The sequence below is a fragment of the Leucoraja erinacea genome, chromosome 2, assembly GCF_028641065.1.
Source record: "Leucoraja erinacea ecotype New England chromosome 2, Leri_hhj_1, whole genome shotgun sequence".
Lineage (NCBI taxonomy): Eukaryota > Metazoa > Chordata > Chondrichthyes > Rajiformes > Rajidae > Leucoraja > Leucoraja erinaceus.
In genome coordinates this window covers 45,920,472-45,939,206 of record NC_073378.1, presented here as the reverse complement: position 1 = coordinate 45,939,206, position 18,735 = coordinate 45,920,472, and the positions used below count along the sequence as shown (strand labels likewise).

Below are 18,735 nucleotides of genomic sequence, written 5' to 3'. Positions count from 1 at the left end.
TGTTTGGTGTGATGCACCTTCTCTCAATATGTGCAAGAAGTCGTCTTTTTATTTTGTCAAATATGAATAAAGACTGTGTCTCACATTGACCGTGATGATTGTGTTATTTTATGATCTACTGAGAGGTGAAACTTTCAGTCTGAAGAAGGCTCTCGACCCGAAACGCCACCCGTTCCTTCTCTCCAGAGATGCTGCCTGTCCCGCTGAGTTGCTCCAAGCAACTGGTGTCTATCTTCAAAGGACTGACCAGGACTGCTCTCTCTCTCTCTCTCTCTCTCTCCCTCCCTCCCTCTCACACAGGCATGACTGGAGGAACTCCGCGGGCCAGGCAGCATTTACGGAGGGAAATGGACAGGCGACCCATTCTTCAGGCTGCCTTATGTCTCTCTCCCCCCCCCTCCCCCCCACACACATGAATGCCCACCCAAACTCACGAATGGTGCAGCGGGGCCGAAACATTGTCTATTTCCTTCGTTCCATAGATGCTGCTGTACCCGCGGAGTTTCTCCAGCATTCGCGTGTGTGGGTGGGAGTTGGGGGGGGGGAGAGAGACATAAGGCAGCCTGAAGAATGGGTCGCCTGTCCATTTCCCTCCGTAAATGCTGCCTGGCCCGCGGAGTTCCTCCATTCATGCCTGTGTGAGAGGGAGGGAGGGAGAGAGAGAGAGAGAGAGGGGGAGAGGGGCACACACAAGGTGGATGCGAAATCTCACCTGCCTGTTTCAGTGACAGACACCCACCGCCAGTAAATGAAGACACCCCCATCTGTCTCCCCCTCCTCTCCCTCGACTCCCCCACCTTTCCCTCCCAACTCCAGTCCCGTCCCGACCCCCTGGGAAACTGAGGGTTTCCCTCTGTAATTAAAGAGTTCCCACGGTAGACTGTAAAACTGGGACCCTGGTTCTGACCTCCCCCAACATCGGGAACATTCTTCCTCCATCTAGCCTGTACAATCCTGTAGATACGATTAGACAGGTATCTAGTTATTTAATTCAATTAATGATTTCTATCGCCCAGCCTCTCATCTTTCAATCGGGTTCGGCCAGGAAGGAACTGCAGATGCTGGATTAAAACGAAGATAGACACAACATGTAGCTCAGCGGGACAAGCAGCATATCAGAAGGGTCTCGACCCGAAATGTCACCCATTCCTTCTCCCCAAAGATGCTGCCTGCCGTCGAACTCATTCTCTTTAAACCGGCATCTGCTGTTCCTTCCGACACATACACAAGAAATAAGCAACTTTTCGGGCCGAAACGTTGCCTATTTCCTTCGTTCCATAGATGCTGCTGCACCCGCTGAGTTTCTCCAGCATTTGTGTGTGTGGGTGGGAGTTGGGGGGGTGGGGGGTGTAGAGAGATAAGGCAGCCTGAGGAAAGGCTCGCCTGTCAATTTCCCTCCGTAGATGCTGCCTGGCCCGCGGAGTTCCTCCAGTTAGAAACTGCTTTCAGACAAAAAGAGACACACTGACATTAATGAAATGCTTGTTAGCTAGTTTTATTAGATTTGTATGTAAATAGCAAACTGGCTGGATTCACTCTATCCAACTTCCGGGTTCACCGTTCGCAGGAGTTCCCACGGTGACCGCAAGAGTTACTACGGATATCGCACTGGCCACAACGTTCATAAAATGTTGCAATGCTCAACCACAAGTGTACAAGTCACTCTTGGACAAATTCAAACATGTTTGAATTTTCTCCCGAGTACACGATTACCTGCCGTTAGCGCCACGGTGATCCACGAATGCCGTACTGTTACCGCACGAGGTTCCCACGATGTTAAACTCTGGTTACCTCTTGCGTCAAGTCGCCCCGTGAAAAGGGGGTTTAACTGCTGTAGTGTATTTTGATTCATGACTCCAAAATTAATGGATTCTTATCCGATAACAATTTTTCCAGCATACCCCCTTATGCATCATTGCCTCATCATTCACAAGCCTTCACTGTCTATACTCCATCTGCATCCATGATGTTGAAGTGGAGATAAGATAATGATCATGTGATAGGAGCAGAATTAGGCCTTTTAGCCCATCGAGCCTACTCCACCATTCAACCATGGCTGATTTATCTCTCCCTCCTAAACCCATTCTCCTGCCTTCTCCCCATAACCTCTGACACCTGAGGTTCACCTGAATGAGAGCTTCAGGTTTCCAGGTGCAAATATCACCAGCATTTTTTTCCTAAACCAACCACACTGAAGCTACGGCCAAGAAAGCATACCAACACCTCTACTTCCTCAGAATACTAAATAAATTTTGCATGGCTCCAATGACTCTTACCAATTTCTACAGATGCACAATAAAAAGCATCATATCTGGATGCATCAGTTTGGTCTGCAACTGCCCTACCCAATACCACAAGAAATTGCAGAGAGCTGTTGACGTGGCCCAGTACATCACTCAAACAAACCACCAGCCCTTCATTCTCCATCAACCAAATCTACACTTCACGTTGCCATGGGAAAGCAACAAACATAATCAAGAACCATTCCCACCCCAGTCATTCTTTTCCATCTCCAGTCAGGCAGATGATACAAAAGTTTAAATAGCACATCCCACCAGATTCAACTGTTTCCTTGCTATTATCAAACTATTGAAAGGATCTCTCATATGTTAAGGATGTAGTCCAGGTTTGCCATTCTTCATCATTGGCACCCTTCCACATTTTCTAATCCGCACTTTCTCTATTACTTTAACACTATATATTATGCACTGTTTCCTTCTTTTTGCACTACCTGTTGTACTCAAGTATGGTTTGATTGTACTCATGTATGCTATGATTTGCCTTGATAGCACCCAAAATAAAGTGTTTCACTGTAATTCAGTGCACGTGACAATATTAAACATAAATAAAGTGTGTGTGTGTGTACACACACACACACACACACACAGATTTACATACATATTATATATACATATACACATGCAGATACATATACACAATGCTCGATAACAGTTAATGCAAGGATTGACAAGGGCCTTAATTTGTGGAAGACATAGCAATGCAAAACACAGGTGGAGATAAATAAAATGATGCATTGTTAACTGAAAATCAATAGATTGTGCAATTATGAACGAACTACCAACGAGCAAGAACATTGATTAGGTTATGACATTCAATGTTTTTACTTTAGTTTAGAGATACAGCACGGAAACAGGCCGTTCGGCCCCTCAAGTCCGCGCCAACCACAATCACCAGTACACAAGTTTTATCCTACACATTAGGAAGTGGAGTCTTTGTAATGCAGGAGGAAAGTGGAGCACCCGTAGAAAACCCACTTAGTTACAGAGAGAATGCACAAACTCTGCAACCGTAGTCAGGACTGAACCCAGCTCTCTGGTGCTGTAACTCTATCGCAACTACCACTGCGCCACTCTGCCACCCAAATGGAGAAGCAGTTGATTAAACCAAGGTAGACATAAAACAAGTGACTAAAGTTTTGCTCACAGAAAATACGTATGCATGGAATTGGGAAGATAGATGCAGGAAACAATCAACAAAAATTCTGGGGAAATATTTAATAAGGAGAGCAATTTAAAATTAATGTGCGATTATTTCAAGAGGTGCACCAAGATGACACAAGTGTTTTCAGATTTTCTTGACTTTGGGAGGTTTGTTGCTTAAGTTTATTTAAATCTTTAACAATTTGAAATAACCATACACATTCAGTTTGCATCCAATATATGACTAAAAGTATTTAATATTACTTGATGCAAGTACCTCATTTGCAATCACCATTTGAGCATGAATTAAATATTGAAGCACGTAATTTGGAAATATTTATTTAATGTCCACACAGGAAAAACAGTATATTATACGGTAAATAACGCAGCAACATGATATTGCCTATTGAAAGACTACCTTCCTCTTTTAAAAAAAACTTGCAACAATCAAGATCAATGTACAATGTGACATTTAGTATTGTTTCAAAAAGAAATATACAAAGTAAATTTTTGGACCTTTGAGGACCATTAAAGGCATTAGGAAAGGATTGCTTTGGTTGTTATAATTTCAAAGAGGGGCATCTTATGAAATCAGTACTATCAAGTACTAATTGTTACATTTTATTTTAAAAGCAATTCAATAAACATTTGATCAAAAGTGACTTCCATTTATAATAACATTCAAATCAACTAAGTAATTTCAATTGAAATGCAACACTTTGTATTATTTGTTTGTTAAAATGTGGACAACTTTATTTTTCTGCTACATCAATTGTGTCCTTTAAAGCCTTGGGTTGTAAAGTCCCTCCCTATTATAGAATCACAAGGCAGGAAACAGGATCACTACCCAATAATCTCAGTTTAGGTAAATTTAAAAGGGATGGTGGTAACAATCTTACAATTGACCCCTTTCAGTACCACAATATCTAAATATGCAATGTAAATCTCTAAAAGGAACAATGAGAGCCTTTGTTTTAATCCTGACCTTTCTTTCAAGATTAGAGAAAATACCATTGAGGGCATTATCATGCCTTTACAACAGAAGGCTAGATAAGGATGTTATTTATGACCATATTCATTTAAATCACAGACGGATGGAATTTTTCATATTTTGCAAAAACATGGCAATATAACAGTCAAAGCAACAAGCAGTGTGCCACAATATATCATAAAACATTCTAAATATTAATCAAGCAGCACATCAGAATAAAATTAATCAATAACAGATTTACAAAATCATAAATTCAGAATGCAAAATGTTTATCGTTTCATCCATTTAAAAGGTCATAACCAATTCCTTTAACTCAATGGTAACTTTCTGGCTATAATTAAGATGTCACTTTTGTTGTGAGTTTGCTGATCTTGGTGGGACAGAAGTGGATAACTACTGCAGCTCTATGGAATTATAACTCAAGAAAAACATAGGAGCCCCTAGAAGGGAACAGGAGGTGAAAAGTGAAGAGAAATAAACCCAAATGTTTATCTTTACAACCCGCACAAAACTAAAATTAAATATTCCATTCAGTATCATAAATAAATCTTTTCACAGACACAATTATAATGGACACTGAACCAAGTAAGCACATTAACATATCTTCACATTTCTTAGTTCACACCACATTTCCTTGGTTCACACTACATTTCCTTGGTTCACACTACATTTCCTCTATTTACCAACATGTTCCCTTGGAATATTAGCCATTCAAGGCCCTTGGTCCCTTGACCTCCAGGTCTGGAAGCTAAAATATGCATTGCCAGAGTAACAGAGAGTGACCATGAAAGCAAAAACCTGTGAAGAGGAAAATGAAACATACTTTAATTCACTTCATCCTATTAAAATCCACTGGTTTTGGCTTATAATTAGATATTTTGAATGAATGTAAATGTGCTGAAATATTACGAATGGTAATGAATTTCACATAAATACTCCCACTCACTCACACTCTCATGTTGTGAAGGCAAACGTTTAAGGCTAAAGAACTCAATTCTGTTAACCTTGTTTCATTCCTTCAACCTATCACATTGTAAATTATCCCTCCTTTAATGCAAGTGGTAAAATAATCAACAAGGGGTTGCTTGACATGATTGATTAAAAAGGACTGTTACAGGATTGCTGGAGGAGATGGCGAACAAGGCTGGTAGGATTGCTTTGCTGAGCAATAACACGGACCCATTAGGCCAAAAGGGTCAAGATGTAGGTCAGAAGTATCAAGATCCATGGCACCTATTTCACTTTGTTTCTCTTCTTTTTGGTGCTAACATAGGATGTGTTAAAGGGACAGGTACAATTTAACTTAACAAGAGCAGAATTGTTATGCAGAAACAGAAACCATTAAAAAGTATCTGATTTGCATTTGACTGGTTGACATACACCTGAAAAGGCAACCAAAGGTGACAAAACAATTGTTCATTTTGACATTTGTTTCAGCATTACATGTGCTAATTCACATGTGATTTTAATTCCGTTTGGGGAGTCTGCATCCCGGGGGAATGAACATCGAATTCTCCCAATTTTGTTAGTCCTTGCTGTCTCCTCCCCTTCCTCAGCCCCCCTGCTGTCTCCTCCCATCCCCCAGCCTTCGGGCTCCTCCTCCTTTTCCCTTTCTTGTCCCCACCCACCCCCACCCCCGATCAGTCTGAAGAAGGGTTTCGGCCCGAAACGTTGCCTATTTCCTTCGATCCATAGATGCTGCTGCACCCGCTGAGTTTCTCCAGCTTTTTTGTGTAACCTGTGATTTTAACTGTTTGGCTCTTGTTTATTCCTAAAACAGTGTATTAGTCCTGTGGGAGAAAGGATAAAGTTAAGGGATGCACTTACTGTGGAGGCTATCCAGCAGTTGTTGTCCGTAGCTTTTTTAGCTTGGTTTATAGAAACCACATCCACAATTGAGGCTAAGAGGTACAACAAAGCAGCACTGGCATTAAAACTCAAACCCTGCAGTTGAAACACACAATATTACCATTCTTAACAACTAGATTAACACTATTATATAATCCTATGCAGAAATGGGAAGCGAAAACATTGTATAAAAGTCATAGATTCAAAAGGGGATTGTGAGCGTAACTGCAGATAGATACATAACATACTCAACAGAAAGGAGAACAAGTAAGAACAATGATATGCAAATAGAAACCCCATTCGCCAGGACAGGTATTTATAAGAACTTATTCTTTTTAAGAACCTTAAAGGGCCTGTCACACCTGGGCGTCATTTGCATGTCACGCAGGTGGAGCGCGAAGATTTTGAGAATCACAAAATCCTGGGGCGCCGTGCGCTACCGCGCGTCACTACCTACACCATCACGTCTCACCACGCAGCGCAATGCACGCCATGCGCGTGTCGTGACGCATAAATGACGCGCAAATAATGCCCAAATGGGACAGGCCCTTATGGTAATGGAATAAACTAGAAAACAATACAGTAAAATCACCTTCACTGGACAGTTTTAAGGGGGCACTAACAGCACGTTAGTATGCACAACACATCCAAGTTGGCGATATGCCCTGTACTGCCCAGCCGACTACAAATTCAGACGGTTCAGAGGTGTTGGTTCAGAAGGTTCATAGATTCAGAATTGTACAGCCCAGAAACGGAGCCTCTAGCCAACCACATCGGCGCAGACTGGCGATCGTTTCACTGAACACCTTCACTCAGTCTGTCTGGGCCTACGCAATCTCCCGGTTGCCAAACACTTTAACTCCCCTTTCCAATTGTATAGGGGGGTTGCACATAAGGTCATCGGGTCAAAGGCTTGACACACAGAGAAGCTCAATCCATGTGGAGGACATGGCAGCCTACGGCATACACTGTAATACACAAAACGCGTACTTTCTTACCTGTTAAATCCCGCCGATAAGGTCATTTTTTGTGGTGTAAATAATTGTGGAAATCGGGGTAATAGTGAGGAACATTTATCCTACTTCAGAATTCCAAAAGTGAGGAGAAATTATGATAGAGAGAAGCGAGAGCTGAAAGGACAACAACAGCTAAAGTGCTTGGCGAACATTGGCCGTGCAAATATCAAGATTGAAAATGTTGGGAATGATCACGTTTGCTTACTGCATTTCATCAACAGTGAGCATTATTTGTGTTTTTTCTTGATTCCTTTGGTATCTAAAGTTTCAGAAGTGATAAATCTGGCTGTAAAATTTAAAAATCGCCCATGGTTCTCAAGTAGATTTTTACATGCAAAAAGAAAACGCTTCTGAAGCTCAATTTATCATTAAAAATAAATTGCAAACCATATGTGGGTTTTGAATTACATTTTACTCAGATGCAAGCCAAGGAATGGCATAATTGTTAGCTGGTAATTGGACATAATCAGCCTCAGAAAATTGACAATATCTTTGAAACATTCTATTATTTGCCAAAATATACATCTCAATAGCATAATGATAGAAAACTTACTTTCCCACACATCACTCGTAAGTCTGGAGATTGTTTTAAATGATAAATTTAGTTTCAGAAGCATTTTCTTTTTGCAACTGCCATGTCCTCCACATGGATTGAGCTGCTCCGCGCATCATGCCTTTTGACCCGATTACCTTACGTGCAACCCCCCTATACTGACCTTTCTGTTCTGGGCCTCCTCCACTGTCAGTGGGGCCAAATGCAAATTGGCAGAACAGCACTTCATATTTTGGGCAGCTTACAACCCAGCTGTATGAATATCGATTTCTCCAATTTCAAGTAACACTTGTTTTTCTCTCTCTGTCCACCCCCCACCCTAGTTCTCCTACTAGTTTCACTTTCCTGATTAATTTTACTGCTTGTATGCCTCATCCAACAATGAACGATTCATCATCTATTTTGAGCTTCCTTTTCACAAATTACATTTTCTTTGTACTCTTCCATATCTCGGTTCCCTCGTCCCTGACCCTCACTCTGAAGAAGGGCCTCGACCCAAAACATCACCCATTCCTTCATTCTCAAATATGCTGCCTATCCCACTCCAGTTACTCCAGCATTTTTTTGTCTATCTTCAGTGTAAACCGGCATCTGCAGTTCCTTCCTACACATCCATAATAACCTTTGTGCCCATCTATACTAATCCTATTTGCCCACATTAGATCTGTATCCTTCTGTGCCTTGCCTATTCAACTGCCTGTCATAATATCTCCTAAATACAGAGATTGTTTTTGATTCCACCACCTTCTCTGGCAGCATTTTCCTGATATCAAGCACTCAGTACATAAACACTCCACTAGTCCCTTTTAAAAGTCATTACTCTCACCTTAAACCTATGTCCCCTTGTTTATGCCAGCCCTGCAATGAGAAAATACTCTGACAATCAAAGATTTCTAAACCTCCTACTTATCAAGTAACCCCTCAGTCTCCTTCATTTCTGAAGGAAAAATAAGCCCAGCCTAGCCAATCTCTCCCGATAACTAATGTTCTCCTGTCCAGGCAACATCCTGATGAATCTCCTCTGTACTATCTCTAGAGCATCTAAATGTTTCCTATAGTGTCACAATCAGAACGGCAGGCAATATTCCATGTACAGTCGAACCAGTGTTTTGTAAGATTACAACATAGCCTCTCAATTTTATATTCAACTCCTTGACCTACGAAGGCATGCATGTCATATGCCTTCACCACCCTATTGACCTATGTTGGCATTTTCAGAGAACTACAAATTTGGAACCCGAGGTCCATCTGTTCAACAACATTATTTAGTGCTTTACTAATTACTGTTTCTCCTACCCCTCTCTGATTTATAAAAGTACATCAACTTGGATATGTAGGAATAAAATACCATCCACCATCATTCTGCCCAGCTGTGCTTCTGATCTATAGCTTAATGTAGCCTTTGATAATCTTGCTTCCTCAACATCCACAACATCACCCTCATCTTCATACATACAAATTATACCTCCTACATTCTTAACCAAGTTCTTAACATATACACTACAAACAAACTATAAGCACTAAACCCTGAAGTACACCAGGGCTCAAAATTAGCGGTTGCCTGGGTGCCATTGACCACCCAAAGTGCCGCCGGGCAACCTAAACGGCAACTCATTTTGCCCGGCTTGGCAAGCAAATACTGGTTTATAGGGAGAGGGAGAGGGAGAGGGGGAGGGGGAGGGGGAGGGGGAGGGAGAGGGAGAGGGAGGGGGAGGGGGAGGGGGAGGGGTAGGGTGGGGGGGGGAGTGGGGTCAGGGGGAGGGGGAGGGAGAGGGGGAGGGAGATAGGGGGGGGCCATCTCTGTATATTTTGTCGCAAGAGGTATATTTTGTTAGGGATATAGAGGTGGGAGGCGAGAGTGTTTCTGTACCAATAGCAATAACGACCCATGCTGTGGCCATGTCATGATAATTTTAGATCCTTCACAGAAAACATGCTTGCATCAAATCTGTAGCATATATGTTACCATGGTCCAGGATTTATTGACACAGGTTGATCATACGCTGAATAATCCAACCACATTTTTGTTTGGAAGTGGAAAGACCTAGTGTAAATTGCATTAATTGCAATGTGTAAAAAGAGCTGGGAAATTGTATTATAATTTTGCTGCATGTCATTGTGGTATATATCATGTCTTGATTGGTGAATATGTTTAATTTGTGAGTTATTTGAAGCAGAAATAATATGTGAATGTAGACAAAAGTGATGGAGAAACTCAGCGGATGCGGCAGCATCTATGGAGCGAAGGAAATAGGCAACGTTTCGGGCTAAAACCCTTCTTCAGACTGATGGGTTTCGGCACTTTTGTCTACCTTCGATTTTCCACCATCTGCAGTTTCTTCTTAAACATAATATGTGAATGGTTCATTGAGCATAATTGCGACTGGTAACTACGCACTTCGTCCGAGCACATTATCGCACGCGTCATGCAAACAGTCTTAAATGACCTCCTAAACTGTCATTCGGCAACCTAAAAAGCTGTCAAGGTTGCCCGGCTGGCACCAGGGAAAAAAAGTTAAGCGAGAGCCCTGTAAACTGCTGGTCAGATTCCAATAAAAAAAAGCATATTTCCATTGCTACCCTCTGCCTCTTTTCACCAAGCCAATTTTTGAGTGAATTAGCTAGCTCGTCTTGGATCCCACATGCCTTGGGCTTATTGATCAGCCTACCATATGAGACCATGTTGAATATCTTGCTAATGTCTGCCACCCCGCCCCCAATCTTCTTAGATACCTCCTCAAAAATAAACTCAAACTAATATCATCACTGTTATATATTCAGTTTAATTTAATGGATTGTGCATCCTAAATAACTATGGTATAAGCATTGTAACTTAATTTGGCAAATAGAACATTTATTATCCACATGACAAGGTCCCCAGATAACAACTGAGAAAACCTGACCATTTAAATCTGTTTTTACATTTTTGGTTGACGGGAAAAGAAGTTGTCCATGACACTGGAGCACATGGCTTACACTGGGGCAGGCAGAAAACATCTTCATACCAACGTATTAGCTTAGATATCTCTCAGGTGGAGTTTTAATTCCACAATCTTCTGACATGCGTTTAAAGTGACTTCAGCAAATGTGGAACACAGAATGAAAAAAAATCAATAACAGAATAATCTTTGACATTAACTCAAATGTTATACCGAAATGAAACAAATGTTTTATTTATTGTTGCTACTTCTATTCTATGAATTGTAGATGCACTGTAATGCAAGTGATTTTGAGATGGCATGGTGGCACAACTAGTAAAGAAAGGTTGTGATGCTACATCACAATTCCTGTTTGGAATGTACATCTTCCCGTGACCATGTGGGTTTCCTCCAGGGGATCTGGTTTATTTTATATTCCAAGGATATGTGGGATGATACTGGCTACTGTAAATTGTCCCTTGTGTGTAAATGAGTGGCAGAATCAGTGAGGAGTTGATGTGAACAAAGGAAGAATAAGAAAACTGGATTAGTGTAGGTCTAGTATAAATGGCTGTATGCCAAAGATAGACACAGAAAGCTGGAGTAATTCAGCGGGTGCAGCAGCATCTATGGAGCGAAGGAGGTAGGCAACGTTTCAGCCCGAAACGTTGCCTACTTCCTTCGCTCCATAGAAGCTGCTGCACCCGCTGAGTTTCTCCAGCATTTTTGTATACCTTCGATTTTCCAGCATCTACAGTTCCTTCTTAAACAATCTGGAGTAACTCATCGGGTCAGACAGCATCTCCAGAAAAATGAAATTGGTGACATCTCGGGTCGAGACCGTTCTTCAGACAGTCAGGGGAAAGGGAAACAAGATATATAGATGGTGAAGTAGAGAGATACAGAACAAATGAATGAAAGATATGCAAAAAATGAATGATGATAAAGGAAACAGGCCATTGTTCGCTGTTCGTTAGGCGAGAACGAGTAAAGACAATGAGACTCAACAAAGATGACTGAAGCTGTACGACTTGGGTGGGGGAGGGTTGGAGAGAGGGAATGCAGAGAACATTATGTGAGAGAAATCAATATTCATACCACTGGGATTTAAGCTATCCAAGCGAAATATGAGATGCTAATCCTCCAATTTGCATTTTGCCTTACTCTGACAATGGCTGTGTGCCATCTTTATTATCAATGAATACTTTTATATGCAATGAATAAACATGATATTGTATTCTGCTTACATTACAAAACTTCTTGCCCAATCCCTGTAGGCTTCCTACCATTGTTTTTAAATTAATCTCAGTTAAAATTAAAATAACACAAAAGCAGATTGGAGCCTTCGAACTAGAGGAACTAAAATTTAACCCGTGATCCTCTTTCTGACAGATGTACGTCTGCGTCATGAGAAGGCAGAATCCGGTTTAGCAGTAGGGATCCAATACAGCACCTGCTGTCCTAGGCCTCCTCCATTGTCAGAGTGAGGCAAAGTGCAAATTAGGGGAACAGCAACTGATATTTCGCTTGTGCAGCTTACAACTCAGTGGCATGAATATTGATTTCTCCAGCTTCAAGTAACCCCTGCATTCCCTCTCTCTCTCAGGGCTCTCGCTTAACTTTTTTTCCCTGGTGCCAGCCGGGCAACCTTGGCAGCTTTTTAGGTTGCCAAATGACTGTTTAGGTGGTCATTTAAGACGGTTTGCATGACACGTGCGATAATGTGCTCGGACGAAGTGCGTAGTTACCAGTCAGAATTATGGTCAATGAAGCATTCACATATTATTTCTGCTTCAAATAAAGTCACAAACTAAACACAGCGGTATGAAAATTGACCTCCAATTTCAGGTAGTCCCTGCTTTCTCCTCCACTTCCCAGCTCTCCCTCAGCTCACTGTCTCCGCCTCTTCCTTTCTTCTTCCCGCTCCCCCCACCCTCACATCAGTCTGAAGAAGGGTCTCGACCCAAAATGTCGCCTATTTCCTTCGCTCCATAGATGCTGCCTCACCTGCTGAGTTTCTCCAGCATTTTTGTCTACCCATTCACACAAGTTCTGTTATCCCACTTTCCTCACCCACTCCCTACACATTAGGGGCAATTTTACAGAGACAAGTTAACCTACAAAGCCAATGCGTCTTTGCGATGTGGGAGGAAACCTCCATGCTTGCAGGGAGAATGTGCAAATTCAACACAGACAGTGCCCGAGGGCAGGATCGAACACAGATCTCTGGCGTGTGAGGCAGCAAGTCCACCAGCTGTGCCACTATATTTTATTTTCCAACACACAAAAAATTATACATTGATAACTTTGGTTACTAAAAATAAAAAATCCATTTTCAGTCTTAAATCTCTAAGTGACGCTATGTCCCCCTTTATAGCTACTGTATGTTTTAATTCAGTTCAAGACTATGGGGCAGTACATTGGCCATAAAGTTGCTGCCTAAAAGTGCAAGAGAACCAGAATTGATCCTGAATATGGGTGCTGTCTGTATGGAGTTTGCTTCTTTTCCCTTTGATCGCATGGGTTTTCTCCGGGTGCTCTTGTTTCCTTCCACATTCCAAAGGTGTGCAGGAAGTTTTTTCAGACCCAAGCCAAAACATTTTTTCCTTTTGTCCAGAGATTCTGTCTGACCTGTTGAGTTACTCCAGCTTTTTGTGTCTATCTTCAGTTTAAACCAGGATCTGCAGTTCTTTCCTACACACACGATAATGTACGATAGAATTTTATTAATCCCAGGAGGGAAATTGTGTGTGTGTGTGTGTATAGTAATATATTCATATATAAATATACACTTTGTTTTCTCTTTATAACATTGTTTACAGAGTACTATGTTTACATATTCTGTTGTGCTGCTGCAAGTAAGGATTTCATTGGGACGTGAGAGAATAAAACACTCTTGACTCTTGACTTACGTCGCTAATGTGTGGGATAGAACTAGTGTACGGGTGATCGGTGGTCGGTGTGGACTCGGTGGGCCGAAGGGCCTGTTTTCACGCTCTATGTTTAAATTAAACTAAAACACTAAAACCAGAGGAAATCTAAAGAAAGGTCTCTACCCAAAACGTCACCCAATTTCTTCTATCCAGAGATGCTTGCTGCTCCATGGAGTTCCGCCGCACATGGAATAGTCTACACCCTACTATAGGTACCCAACCAGCAGCAATTAAATTTAAGGTAGCTCTTTTTTCCCCCTTTTTTGTTTAAGTCCAAGTTAATAGTCAAGAGAGTTTTATTGTCATGTGTCCCAGATAGGACAATGAAATTCTTGCTTGCTGCAGCACAACAGAATATGTAAACATAATACAGAACAGGAGATAAAAGTTCAGTGTGTCTATATACCATAGACCATATATATATATATATATACACAATAAATAAACAGATAAAATGCAGTAGGCTGTTATTTTTCAGAGTTTGGTGGTGGTGTTTAAATTCAGTTTAAATTCCATTTCGAATATTTTTGGAGGACCAGAAAACAAAGAAGCAAGAGTTACTCCAGGGATTAACTCCAGCTCCAGCGAGTGATTCTGCGTTGGTTTTCAGCGGTCGCGACGAGTGGACAGCAATGGCAGCCAGATCTCCCACCATGCAAAGGGAAGGAGAAAGTGGCCGACGCCGACCAGTTGCAGTGGCAGTGCACATGTGCACAACCACGGCCGATGACGTACTGGCCAAAGGTCCTCGCTATAGGATTTTTGGTGCTAGCTGTGGTTGTGCGCATGTGTAAGGCGGCCCGCTCAGAATTAAATGATAGATGTCTCAGGTGTTGCCAAGCCAGGCAAAATGGCACGGCTTTTAGGTTGGCCAGCGGGACTGTGGGTTGCCATTGGCAACCGGGCAACCGCTAATTTCGAGCCCTGTCTCTCCATTCCTCCTCCACCCAAGTCGCACCAGCTTCTCATTCTCGCCTAGCAAACTGCCAACAATGGCCTATTTCATTTATCATTGTTACTTTTTTGCATACCTTTCATTCATTTGTTCTACATCTCTCTGTGAATCACAAAATCCTGGGGCGCCGCGCGCATGCGTGACACATAAATGATGTTGCGTCGTGACGCGTAAATGATGTCGCGTAAATGACGCGCAAATAACGCCCGTGGGACAGGCCCTTAAGGTATAAAGTTGAATTTAGGAATAAGTAAGTCCAAGTCAACAGGCCACTCACCACCGTTGTCCACGGTATCTGAGGAATCTTCGTATACACCATGGTGATGTAGAAGATTAAAAAGAAGACTGTGAGCACCCAATAAAAGACAGCCACAAACATCACCCAACCAAAGGCAGAGACGGAGAAGTACTCTGTACTGGCTATTAGTATCCACACCAGCAGTCCAAATACCTGAGGGGAAAGAAAAGAAATTCATTGAAAAAACAAATCAGTTACATATAAGACTTCTGGCTCATTATTTCCCTGCCCCTGTTTGGATTTGAGCTGGGTTTAGTTTATTGTTTTTAAATTTACTCAGTTACCCAATTTTATATTATAATTCATTTGATAAATACAAGAGTCAGAGTTCACATTCCTTCCCAAGAAATAACTATCTTTGATGACCATTTCATGAAATTACTCTTTACTCTTTACTCTTTTACCCTTACCCTTTATATTCCAGGTATAAATAGAGATCGATAATTGTGCTACATTTCCTCATGTAATTTATTTATACCAAGCTCCCTATTACCTAATAAGGAAGAATAAAAAGTAACTGAAAAATATATTTAAAGTAATGAATAGCTGACTTTTAGCATTTAGACCAAGTGCAGACCCGTTGGGCTGCTCCCCAGCGCAAGATTCCACCACTCACCCATCCCAACGCAAGCCGTTCCCCCGACGCAATTCTCATTTCGCCTCATCCCCAGCACTCCCTCCTCCTCCTCCTCTTCAATCCCTTGAGAGGAAGGGGGGGGGGGTGTAGAGAGGAGAAGAGATGTAGAAAAGGGGGGGGGGGGGGGGGGGTAGAAGAGGGAGGGGGGGGGGTGGGTAGAGAGGGAGGGGGGTTAGAGAGGGAGGGGGGGGGTAGAGAGGGAAGGGGTAGAGAGGGAAGGGGTAGAGAGGGGGGGGGGGGAGTAGGGGGGGGTAGAGAGTGCGGGGGTGAAGGTAGATAGGGAGGGGGCATCTCCCTCCTCCCCCCCCCCCCCCCCATTTCCCACCTCCACCCCCCCCCCCCTCCCACCTCCCTCTACCCCCCACCTCCCTCTCCCTCATTTCCTCATTTCCCTCATCCACCTCCCCTCACTCCCATTCCCTGCCCCAGGATCTACCCAGGTCGTAGAGCGGCGCCAGGGCCTGGAACTCAGCCCGGTTCTCGTACTCGGCCCAGCCATGGCTGCAAACTCCAGCCGTCAGCTCGGCCACCGCCTGGGCTATAGTGCAGGCTACGACTTCATCTCCAGGCTCGTCCCTGACCCCGGACCCAAGCTTGTCCTTGGTTCCAGCGGCGGCTTCTTATTTGGCCCCAGTCACGGCCCCAACCCAAGCCCCAGGCTCAGCCCTCACTCCAGCTCCAGCACCACCCTCCCTACCGGGTGTCGGCTGCCTCCGCCACGCGAGCGCTGGCGTGTCCCTCCCTCCCGGAGTGTCACTTCCTGCCTTGCGAGTGCATTGTGACATCACTCAGGTTTTTATTTACGATATGGGTGAGTTTTCGGATGGTTTTTAAAACTTTAAATGATTGAAAAGTTCCGAAATATAGGTGGAAATGCGACGGGAAGATGTTTATCGCCTCGATGGGAAAAATGTGAATAGAATGTGAAAATGTGAAGGCTGTGGCCTAGCGTTTGGAAGAAAATAGGAAAATTAACCACACACACACACAAATAGTTTTAGTATAGAGATGACAGTAAAGCATTGGAAAAGTTAGGTTGGGAATTCTGTTGTTTATTCAAGAGCCTTTGTTTTACTTTTCTTCCAGTTGTAATTTAAAATGTTAGATATCTTGGAACCAATACAAGCAAAATTATATAATGAGCTATTTGATGTTATAAGTAGCAATGTGACAACATTTTTAGATTTAAAAATCAAGTCTGCGATTTATCCCATCAGATAAAGCATAAAAAGAAGTTTAATTGGACACCTAATTCACTTTCATATCTTCAGTATTAAAAAAGTTATGACCATTTTCATTCTTGTTCCCTATTGCTTTTCCATTGACTCAACACAAAAGCTGTGATCAAGGACAGTCAAAAGCCCATAACTTTATTAAAATTTAAGAGAACTGAAAGAAATTTTCAGTTATTATAGATTGAAGCATTCTGAAACAAATATGAAACAATCTTACTTGGATGACCTGAAATTAAAGCATATCATTAGTTAGTTACCCAATTGTAACTAATTACAAAATTCAATTACTAGATCTAAACATCTATCCATTTCTTAAGAAGAGATTAACATTTTTAAATAGCCAAGTGTCCAAATAACATTAACACAAGAATTCACAATATAACATGATTTTTAAATCTCATTGTCATGGATTTATAGGCCAAATGGAAGGCATTTAGTGTTTAAATCCTGTAAATTAACGGCCATTTAAATCATCTTACGAGTGGGTTTTTGTGGAACGTGATCATTTGGAACGTTGCGGTTGCAGTGAATTTAAACCCCATATCGGCAGGAAAAATACTGCCGGTTCGTATGGGTCCTAAATCACCGTTTTGCAATGTAAAATGTGGATTGAAGGCATCCTAAGAAGCAAGTTTATACATAAAATAAACGGCTTTCCTTTACCTGTCCCGTACGTGAAATCCTTCCCTGTTGTCGGCATTGACGGCTTTAGAAGCTGATTTTTAAATTACTCCAGTGTTGAAATTGTCGGGCGATTAAAAAAAAAAAAAATTCACAGAACGGCCGTCGGAACAATTCTTCAGCAAAAGCTTGCACTCCAAGAAAATATATTCAGGACAGGTAGGAGAAAAAACGCATTTTAACCCCCCTCAAAGGTGCCAAAGTCTCGCACACGGCCAGTGGAAGAACTGCAGCGCCGCTGAACGTGGGTTTTGTAACATATCTATTGTAAGTTGATTAATAAGTCCCAGATTTCTGTGCTGACAGCACATAAACACAGAAGTCCAGAGCTGACCGTTATGGGCCTGCCCCACTTTGGCGACTTTTTAGGCAACTGCAGGAGACTGCGTTTGCCACACGCCACGGTAGTTGCCGGGAAGTCGCCTTTATGGTCACGAGGAGTTCCCGCATTCTGGGAACTAGTCGCGGCCTCATTATGGTTGCCGCAAATCTTTCAATGTTGAAAAATTAGCGGCAACTAGAATGAAGCCGCCATGGAGAGCAGTCAAGTCAGAATCAGAATCAATTTATTTGTCATTTGTCACATACACATACAAGATGTGCAGTGAAATGAAAGTGGCAATGCCTGCGGATTGTGCAAAAACAACAGTACAGCAGAACAGAATAGAACAGAACCAGTATTTACATTTTAGAAAAAACATTTAAAAAGACACAACACAACAGTAAATTAGTCCCTGGTGAGATAAGAGCTTACAGTCCAGAAGGCCTGTGGGAAGAAACTATGTCTCATCCTCTCTGTTTTCACAGTGTGACAGTGGAGGAGCTTGCCTGACCGTAGCAGCTAGAACAGTCCGTTGCTGGGGTGGTGGGGGTCCTTCATTATGTTGCTGGCTCTGGATCTGCACCTCCTGCTGTATAGGTCAAGTCACATTTATTATCACATACACCAATTGGTGCAGTGAAATTAGAGTTACCATGCAGCCAAACAAATAAAATAAACACAAAACTATAGAATTTAACATAAACATCCCCCACAGTGGAATCAACGTTTCCCACTGTAAGGGAAGGCAACAAAGTTCGGTCAGCTTCCTCTTCCTCGGGGCCTTTGAGCCCTCCGCAGTCGCCGCAACGACGGCCCGATGTTTCAGGCCCTCTCGCCGGGATGATGGAACTCCGACGTCGGAACGGAAGAACACTCAGCAGCCTGGAGTTCCGAATCGGCCGCTTCCT

The 18,735-nt window shown here is 42.5% G+C and overlaps 1 protein-coding gene across 1 annotated transcript in view; it reads right to left on the bottom strand.

The window, feature by feature from the left end:
• Positions 1-3,871: 3,871 nt before the first annotated feature.
• LOC129709684 (CKLF-like MARVEL transmembrane domain-containing protein 8) overlaps positions 3,872-18,735 on the bottom strand; it is a 66,965-nt gene continuing 52,101 nt past the window's right edge. Inside the window, exons 2-4 of the mRNA XM_055656204.1 lie at positions 14,932-15,105; positions 6,259-6,375; positions 3,872-5,229 (exon numbers count right to left, since the gene is read on the bottom strand). Of these exons, the coding sequence (XP_055512179.1) occupies positions 5,143-5,229; positions 6,259-6,375; positions 14,932-15,105 (378 nt within the window). The 3' untranslated portion in view covers positions 3,872-5,142. The remainder of the gene's footprint in view (positions 5,230-6,258; positions 6,376-14,931; positions 15,106-18,735) is intronic.